The sequence below is a fragment of the Tenrec ecaudatus genome, chromosome 1 (assembly GCF_050624435.1).
Source record: "Tenrec ecaudatus isolate mTenEca1 chromosome 1, mTenEca1.hap1, whole genome shotgun sequence".
Lineage (NCBI taxonomy): Eukaryota > Metazoa > Chordata > Mammalia > Afrosoricida > Tenrecidae > Tenrec > Tenrec ecaudatus.
The window spans coordinates 68,854,626-68,863,472 of NC_134530.1; the positions used below are offsets into that span (position 1 = coordinate 68,854,626).

Here is an 8,847-nt window from a genome sequence, read left to right on the forward strand (position 1 = left end):
GGACCCGGAGAGCTCATTGGCTCTATGCGGGAGGCTTGACGGCGAGGATTGGAGGACGGGAACAGTGCTGGCTTACGATTGGAGAAATTGCTGTCAGCCCCGCCTCCGAAGGCCGGAAGTGGTCTCCCGCGGTAGCCCCACGTGTAGCAGAGGGACGGGCGCTTGGTGACTGTCTTACGACCCGTGTCTAGCCCGTTGGCGTCCCCAGCAGTGGGATTCTGACCCAGTGGAGGCTGCTGGGAGGACGCGGTGCCTGAAACGGGGCGAGAGGAGTCCCCAGAGCGTCTCGCCGCAGCTGCCCCTCATGGAGTCGGCGTTCAGCAGCCCCGCAGAGGCGGCCTTGCAGCGGGAGGCAGGCGCCGCAGGGCTGCTCACGCCCGTCGCGGACTTGGACCGGGTGTATGAGCTGGAGCGCGTCGCGGGATTTGTCCGTGACTTAGAGTGTCAGCGGGTGAGGGCGGGCTTAGCAAGTGGTGGCGCACCTCTCGGGCTGCTGCTCCCTGAGATAACGGGGAGCTTGTGAGGCAGAGGGCTCCGGGGGGTACCGCTAGAGGTGGAATTTCACCGAAAGTCTCCCCGGAAAGGACGCCTTGCGGGGGGTGGGGTGGCGGAGAGGCGCCAACCTGATGCCGTGGTCTGTGCTTGCAGGTGGCCTTGCAGTTCCCTGATCAGCTCCTAGGAGACGCCGGGGCCGTGGCTGCCCGGCTGGAGGAGATCACGGCGTCCAAGGTGTTCATTCTGGGAGACACCGCCTATGGCAGGTGTGACTCGATGTCGACTTCCCTTTTAAAGTCTTCCTTCCTGCGCTCTTTTTGTCACTGACCACGTTCCCCACGGGGAGCAGCAACTCGCCCGCTAATGGGACCCTCTCTTCCTGCAGCTGCTGTCTGGACGTCTTGGGTGCTGAGCAAGCTGGCGCTCAGGCTCTTGTCCATTTTGGCCCCGCCTGCCTGAGCCCTCCAGCCCGCCCACTGCCTGTCACCTATATCCTGGGTCGACGGTCTGTGGCCTTAGAGCTCTGTGCCAAGGCCTTTGAAGCCCGGAACCCAGACCCTGCGGCACCGGTGGTGTTGCTGAGTGAGCCAGCCTGCGCCCATGCCCTAGGTGAGGGGTTACGCATGCAGAAGGGGCACGCCTGCTGCTTTGTGCCTTACTCCCTGCCCACCTCCAACCCCGTTTTAATGCACCCCCACAGAGCTCCTGGAATGGGATTGGCCCCAGCCTTTGCTTTCGGGTCACATTCAGCCTCCTGGGGATAGAGGGGCTCCCGCTTTGCCAGGCCCCGCACCTGACACTGCCTCTTCATCCCTCCCATCCCACCCTACCCCACCCCTGCAGAGGCCTTGGCGACTCTCCTGCGTCCACGGTACCAGGACCTGCTTGTCTCCAGCCCAGCTCTCCCCTTGCCGTCAGGGGCGGTCAGTTTAGAGCCGGAGCCCCTGGAGCGTTTTGGACGCCGCTTCCCCTTGGCCCCAGGAAGGTGCCTGGAAGAGTATGGTGGCTTCTATGTGGGAGGCTCTGAAGCCAGCCCTGGCGCTGACCTTGACCCAGACCTGAGTCGGCTGCTCTTGGGCTGGCCACCGGAGCGGCCTTTCTACTCTTGCTGCGCAGACACCGGGCAGTCTCAGGATGAGGGGGCCCGGGCTGGACGGCTAAGGGCCCGCAGACATTACCTGGTGGAGCGGGCCAGAGATGCCCGTGTGGTGGGGCTGTTGGTGGGCACCCTGGGTGTGGCCCAATACCGGGAAGCCCTGGCACATTTGCGGCACCTAACTCAGGCTGCTGGTAAGCGCAGCTACGTGTTGGCCGTGGGCCGGCCCACTCCCGCCAAGCTTGCCAACTTCCCTGAGGTGGATGTGTTTGTGCTTTTGGCCTGTCCTCTGGGCGCCCTGGCCCCTCAGCCTTCTGGTAGTTTCTTCCGACCTGTGTTGGCGCCATGTGAGCTAGAAGCTGCCTGCAACCCTGCCCGGCCGCCTGCAGGCCTGGCCCCCTACCTCACACATTACGGGGACCTGCTGCCCGGTGAGTGTAGGGCACTGCCTGAACTGGGAACATGGAAGGGGGCTGGAGGACCAATATGGAGCTTTTCTTGCACATTGCTCCCCTCTCCAGGCTCTCCTTTTCATGTACCCCTCCCACCACCTGGCTCGGAGCTGTGGGAAACACCTGATGTGTCCCTCATCACTGGGGAGCTGCGGCCTGCACCTGCCCCGGCACCATCAAATGCACCTGGGTGCGCGGCCCTGACCCCGCGGCCCCCGCTGGAGCTGGTTCAGAGCAGCCCTGCAGGTGAGTATGCCAAATCTTCAGCTCGCACCCCACCCCCAGAGCTCCCGCCTGTCACTCAGCCCGCGCTCCCCTTCCCCTGCAGCTCTGTTCCTTAGTTCCCGCAGCTGGCAGGGGCTGGAGCCTCGCCTGGGCCAGACGCCCGTGACGGGAGCCGTGAGTGGAAGACGAGGAATTGCCATTGCTTATGAGGATGAGGCCAGCAGCTGATGTCACACGGGGCCAGAGGCACAGTAGGACTGTGGAGTCAACTGCAGCGGCCTTTGGGGTCCCTTCACCAATCCCCACCTCTGTCAGGATCCTTGAAGGAGCCTGGATGGAAGGAGAGAGATGGACCCCACTCAGTCCTGACACTGGGACAAGACTCAGCACATGCTGGCTTGTGGGCAGGGGTTTAGGGGTCACCCTTGGAGCCCGTCTGACCTCCTGGGAGTAGGTCAGCACACCTGGTCATTTCCAGGACCTGGCTGCAGTTGAGGCTCAGTCTTCGTCAAAGTGCAGGTACTAGATGGTCTCAGCAAGGTTTCTCAACCTCGGCACTGCCGACATTTGGTGTCGGACAGTTCTTTGTTGACCGGGAGTTTCCTGTGCAGTGTAGGATGTCTAGCGTCATCCCTGGCCTCTAATAACTAGATGCCAGTAACCTTTGCCCTCGAATTGCAATAACCAAGAATGTCTCTAGACATTGACAAATGTCCCCTGTGGGGGCAAAAGTGCCCCTACCGTCCGGGAATCACAGTTGCAGGCCTGCATTCTCCAACCCCGTAGCTACTAAGCATACATGGTTATTTAAACTTATTTTAAATTGGTTAAAGTGAAATGAAAGTGGTAATTCAGTTTGTCACTTACACGCCCAATGCTAAACCAGCCCTGTGCGGGGCCAGCTCAGCTCTTGAACATCACCGAGTGTTCTTGTGGATAGCACCGGGCTGCACTGACTGTTTCTCAGGGCATTCAAGAAACTTGAATAAACCAGACATTTTTCCCTATTCTTTAAAAAAAATCATTTTATTGGGGGCTCATACAACTCTTATCACAATCCATCCATCCATGTGTCAAGCACTTTTGTACATTTGTTACCCTCATCATTATCAAAACATTTGCTTTCTACTTGAACCCTTGGAATCGGCTCCTCATTTTTGCCCCTCCCTCCCCCATGAACCCTTGGTAATGTCCCTATTCTTATTCATCGCACACTATAGGTCCTGCCTGGTTCTATGGGCAGAGAAGTGCATTGAGTCAGCACTGACTCCTGTTCTCTGTTTACCTGAGGGGAGAGACCATGAAATAGGCAGTTACCACACGGGGCATTACCCCAGGGGCCGCTGGAGCCCAGGGGAACTTTCTTAAAGAGGGTGACCCTTTATCAGGATCTCTGGCAGGAAAGAGTCAGCAGAAGCAGAGTGAAAAGGTCATTTGAGTGGAGGGTGTGCTTATACACCCAGGCATGAACCAGAGTGGAGGGGACTGCCAGTCAAGTCACGTTGCCAGACCCTGACGGTTGAGAGAGGGCAACTGAAAAGAGCTGTTGAGAACACAGGGAACAAGGGAGGTGTGGCCTCTCCCCTCAGGCAGCACCTAGGCTCGTGTAGAGGCAGACTAGGGTAACTGGGACCGTGATAACTGAAGGCTGGCCCCAATCTTGTACTCTGCAAATGTAAGGGAAATGGAGCCAAAAGATTGTAGAAAGATGGAGTGGAAAGACAAGAGTTTTTCCGCAAACTTTCTGAAGCTCCCCTGTATATATTGAGCACTTGTGCTTTGCCAGTAAGTGGAAATCAGCAAAGTGGAAATCCTTAGGGTTTTTACTATTACCATGAGAGGAGGTAGACAAAATACTACACACTAAGTGAGCCAAATGCAGAATTCACGCAAAAAATACTCACCGCACTACAATCGTGGATTCCAACTCAGCGTGCACCTAGAGCAGGGTAGAACAGCCCCTGTGGGCTTACAGGGGGCTTCAGAGAGCTGTGGGATACATAACGGAGTCTCCATGAACTTCTGAAGCCGCCTCTAAAACCTAGGGCAGAGGATATGGAGTGTGTGGGAGCAGCGCTTGTGCTACAAAGTAGATGGTCAGGGAGAAAGGAATATGTGAGCAAGGACGGAAAGAAAGTGAGCCACCTGGATGCTAAGAGGGAGCAGAGCGCGGAGTCTGGAGGGCAGAATTAGAATTGGGCCGAGCAGGGCATGCAGTGGTGGTGTGGGAGGGGTAGCCCCATGGGGGCATTGTGAGGACTTTGTAAAGTGAAAGGAGTCACGGGCATTTTCAGGCGGAGAGCGTCGGGAGCTAGTAGTTAGCAAGTTCTAAGATGACCCGCGGGGTCAAGAGCCCTGGGCAAGCGGGCAGACCACTTTGCTGCCTCTGGGTCAGGGAAGGCGTTGAGGGAAGAGTGGTTCCCAGGACGGATCGGCTTGAGCCGGGCGGTGGGGCGTGCCCGAGAAGCGCTTCCAGCAGAGGAGGCAGCGCGAGCCAACAGCCTGGCACCGGCGAGCTGGTGCCTGGAAGGCGGTGCAGGCTACGGCAGCTAGAGGTGGCCCTTGGCGGCCACGGCCTCCGAGCAGGCCCCTGCATAAAGCAGGGTGGCGGCTGGAGCGCGGGGGCTCGGAGGGGAGCAGCCAGCGGTCAAAGCGTGCGGGACCCAAGGCGCCAGGTCCCCAGGAGGTGACCGCGGGGCTTCTCCCAAAGCGGCCGCCTACAAGCACCACAATGCCCCGCGCCCCGGCGTGGCTGCGCAGCCCCGCGCGGGTCACGTGGCGCCGGCGCCTCACGTGAGCGTGTCAGGTGACGCGCGGGGCGGGCGGGCCGGCGGACCGCGGGCGGACGGGGGACGCAGGGACGCAAGTTTAGCTCTGGCGCCGCCGCCCCGACCCCCGCCGTCACTGCCGCCATGACGGGACTCGCCCTTCTCTACTCCGGCGTCTTCGTGGCCTTCTGGGCCTCCATGATTGTCGTGGGTGAGGCCCTGCCCGGGGTGGGGTGCGGGGGGGCTGCGGGTAGGTCGCCGCCGTGCTGGCGTCCGGCGGGCCCGCGGGGTGCCGATGCTGCACCGGGGCCGCAGCGCGGGTTCCGAACCCCGGGCTTCAGGTCTGGCTTTACGCAGGACGGGGCCCCTGCCAGCTCCTTGAACGGCGGGGGGCGGGGGACGCGAGCGGAGCACCAGTCCCTTCTGTCATTAGCGCCCCCCCGCCCCCCGCTGCAGTCGCCCTTCTGCTCCTGACCGATATTGGGTCACAAGCCTGCTCCTCCGGTTCCTCTTTTCCTGGTCGTTTGCTCCACCGCCCCCAGCTTGTTGGGTAAACACCGGGCCGGGCCGGGCCAGGTAGATCTGGTGGGGTCGGGTAGGGCCCTCGCTCCCTCCCCGCCCCTTCGGGGTTCAGGCCTGCCTGCGGAGCCGGGGGCGGGGGGCACTGAGGGAGGGGCGTTGGGAATGGAAGAGGAAGGTGTAGAGAGAGCCATTGTCACACGAGGACGCTCCCTTTTAGACGCACCTTTGGAGACGGGCCTTCGCTAGGCTGAGGAGCTGCTTGCTAGAAAGCCTCCCCCAACTCTTAATGTCTTCCCGTTGCAGGAGTCTGCTACACCATCTTTGACTTGGGCTTCCGCTTTGACGTGGCATGGTAAGGGCAGGGAGAGGGCTCCCCTGGAAGCGTCCTCACAGCCGTCCTCTTCTCTGGACTGAGTTCCCTTAACGGTGCCCCCCCTCTCCCCCGCATCCCCCAGCTCGTAGATTCTGTTGTCTACCCATCCTGGACTGGGGGCTGAGGGTGGTGGCTGTGAATTGTATCCCCTGGTGGGGGGTAGTGGGTTACATGGGGCTGTTGCCCTCAAGGTTAACAGTTTGAAGCTAACTGGCCAGTGGGAAAAAGATGAAGCTTTCTGCTCCTATAAAGACAGACAGCGTTCACACTATCCCCTATAAAAAATGGGGAGGGGGGAGATGGACACCTTCCAAAACCAACAGGGGCAGCTCTACTCTGTCTCTTACAGGGTTGCTATGAGTCAGAATTGACTCCATGGTAGGGGGTCTGGTTTTTGAGCTGACCCAGGACTGAACTGCTTTCCTCCCTGCCCCCACACTAGGTTCCTTACTGAGACCTCCCCCTTTATGTGGTCGAACCTGGGCATTGGGCTAGCTATCTCCCTGTCTGTGGTTGGGGCAGCCTGGTGAGTATTGGGATTGTGGAGAGGGGCTGGCTGGCCATGAGGGTGATGTCCTTCCGTCATCTTTGGGGTAGTGACAGCTGGGGCCATCACTGCCCTTTTCTTACTCTTCCCCCAGGGGCATCTATATTACTGGGTCTTCCATCATTGGGGGAGGGGTGAAGGCCCCCAGGATCAAGACCAAAAACCTGGTCAGGTAAGCACAAGGGTCCTTGGGAGAATATGGGACCTCTTTGGCCTTGACCAGCCTTTTGATGGGATGGGATGTTGGGGGGGGGGACTCTGAGGAGAAAGGTTGGTTTCTCACTCAACTCCTGCCGTCACCAGCATCATCTTCTGTGAGGCTGTAGCCATCTACGGCATCATCATGGCAATTGTCATTAGCAACATGGCTGAGGTATGGACAACCCGGGTGTCTCCCCTTCTGCTGTGCCCTTGGTGCTTAGGGGTGGGCATGGCGTGGGGTGGCAGAGGGAGTGACAACTGATTGCTTCTCTGCCTCTCTTAGCCGTTCACTGCCACTAACCCCAAGGCCATCGGCCATCGAAACTACCATGCAGGTAGGTGGGTTTGTGCTGGTACAAAGCTGGGGCTTCACACCTGCTTCCTCCCCTCCTCTGGCCGCCAGTCCAGTTTGGATTCTTCATTTTGACACTCTCTCGCCTGGGTTGATCTACTTTGCAGGGGTGGGTGGGGGCGGGGTGGAGGAGGTTGGCGGGGTGGGGGTGCTGTTTTCATCTCCCTTATGCGTGCCTGAACCTCAGTCCCCCTCCTCTCCCATCCCTGCAGGCTACTCCATGTTTGGGGCTGGCCTCACAGTGGGCTTCTGTAACCTCTTCTGTGGAGTGTGCGTGGGCATCGTGGGCAGTGGGGCCGCCCTGGCTGACGCGCAGAACCCCAGCCTCTTCGTGAAGATCCTCATCGTGGAGATCTTTGGCAGCGCCATCGGCCTCTTTGGGGTCATCGTCGCAATCCTGCAGGTGCGCGCTCCTCCCGGGTTCCTCCCCCGGTTTGCAACCCTAGAAACCCTGAACGTTCTGTCTGCCTCAGTACCCAGGTGATTTCTGCGTGTGGATCCAGTGTCGCTGACAGCTGTCTCCCTTTCTTGCTGTTTTGCCTCATCACTTTTTGTAACAGCTTTCTGTCATTGTCTTCTCTCTGTCGTTCTGCTGACTTGTGGACGAGGCTGGGTTGGAATTCTTGCCTGTCTGTGCGAGTCTGTCTCGTGTGTTCCCTGTGTCCCTCAGGGCTAACGTGCCCGTCAGTAGGACCGCCCATCTGAGCCGTGTGTGACAGTGACTGGACTTGTTACTAGTTTTCTCCATTTGTCTCAGAGTTGGTGACTGTCTAGGCGTCCCTGTGCAGTGTTTCCATCGCAGTGTGTACATCCTGATCCTCTAACGGGCCTGGTGTGTCCGTCCAGTCATGGGTTCGCTCCGTCTGATCTGTCATTTGTTCCTCCTTCTTTTTCAGACCTCCAGAGTGAAGATGGGTGACTAGATGATCTGTGTGGGTGGGCTGTGCCCCCCTCTTAATTTATTTGTGCTTTTCCCGGGACGGCTGGAGTTGGACCTTACCCTTTCCGGAGGCTTGGTGTTGAGAGCTTTCTCTGCACGCCCCCCTACTGCCTTTCGGCTTGGAGGCACTGCTTGACTGGCCCCTCAGTGTGGGGAGTGGGCCACTGGCAATGTGTGTACAGTTGTGCACCTGGTGGGCCCCCTCTACACACAGCCCCACCTACTTCCCCAGTGTTTGTGAAATAAATGTGATATTCATCCGGGTCAGTGCCACGTCTTTTGCCCGCCTGCGCCGACTAACTTGATTCTGTGCACACAGGCTCTGCTCCAGACAGAGCTAGTTCAGGGGTGGAGAGGGCAGGGTGCTGGGCTGAGGATTCTAGCCCCTGAACATCTCTGTCGAGTGGAACCAAGACTGGAGATTTGCTCTCTCGGAGTGCTAGACCCTGCGGTCCTTCTCACTCCGTGTCTTCAAGGCACTGCCTCCTAGCCCCAAACTGACTGCATCTGATCACCTGGCCACCTTCAGACATGCCATGTCCCCTTCCCCTCGGGGGCATGAGCCCATTAATTGGCCTCTCCAGGGACAGTCTTTCCCTAGCACCCATCCCTTTCAAGCATCTTGTTCTCAGGGCCCTGTCTAGCTCCTCTCCTGTCCACTCTTAGTTTTTTCCTCCTATCTTAGAAGCCCTTGTTACCCTGGAAGCCCCAGCCACCGCCGGGCCTCTTCCACACGCTCCTGTCCATATCTTAGGGTGCTGCCCAACCGGCTGCCCCTTGAAACATGCCCCATTCATGAGCTGGCAAATCTCTGGCTGCCTGGCATAGCTGTCCAACAAGGTCCCTTCGGATCCCAATCCGCACCCTTTCCATCCT

The 8,847-nt window shown here is 59.0% G+C and overlaps 2 protein-coding genes across 2 annotated transcripts; both read left to right on the forward strand.

Moving 5' to 3' along the window:
* Positions 1-98: 98 nt before the first annotated feature.
* Positions 99-3,403, forward strand: DPH2 (diphthamide biosynthesis 2). Its single transcript, XM_075555160.1, has 6 exons — positions 99-451; positions 649-761; positions 881-1,104; positions 1,339-2,022; positions 2,113-2,289; positions 2,372-3,403. Exons 1-6 carry the CDS (start codon positions 305-307, stop codon positions 2,494-2,496), a joined length of 1,470 nt encoding a protein of 489 aa, XP_075411275.1. The 5' UTR covers positions 99-304; the 3' UTR covers positions 2,497-3,403.
* Positions 3,404-5,073: 1,670 nt separating this feature from the next.
* Positions 5,074-8,234, forward strand: ATP6V0B (ATPase H+ transporting V0 subunit b). Its single transcript, XM_075555172.1, has 8 exons — positions 5,074-5,247; positions 5,862-5,910; positions 6,374-6,457; positions 6,573-6,650; positions 6,782-6,851; positions 6,963-7,014; positions 7,244-7,434; positions 7,928-8,234. The coding sequence occupies exons 1-8, from the start codon at positions 5,181-5,183 to the stop codon at positions 7,952-7,954; spliced, it is 618 nt and encodes a 205-aa protein (XP_075411287.1). The 5' UTR covers positions 5,074-5,180; the 3' UTR covers positions 7,955-8,234.
* The last annotated feature ends 613 nt before the right edge of the window (positions 8,235-8,847 follow it).

Bases quoted from the DNA above. Each gene is read 5' to 3' on its own strand.
- DPH2 (XM_075555160.1), top strand. From the start codon at position 305: ATGGAGTCGGCGTTCAGCAGCCCCGCAGAGGCGGCCTTGCAGCGGGAG. The intron at 452-648 runs GTGAGGGCGGGC...CTGTGCTTGCAG, and splicing joins GTGACTTAGAGTGTCAGCGG to GTGGCCTTGCAGTTCCCTGA. The intron at 2,023-2,112 runs GTGAGTGTAGGG...TCCCCTCTCCAG, and splicing joins TTACGGGGACCTGCTGCCCG to GCTCTCCTTTTCATGTACCC.
- ATP6V0B (XM_075555172.1), top strand. From the start codon at position 5,181: ATGACGGGACTCGCCCTTCTCTACTCCGGCGTCTTCGTGGCCTTCTGG. The intron at 6,651-6,781 runs GTAAGCACAAGG...TGCCGTCACCAG, and splicing joins AAGACCAAAAACCTGGTCAG to CATCATCTTCTGTGAGGCTG. The intron at 6,852-6,962 runs GTATGGACAACC...TGCCTCTCTTAG, and splicing joins TCATTAGCAACATGGCTGAG to CCGTTCACTGCCACTAACCC.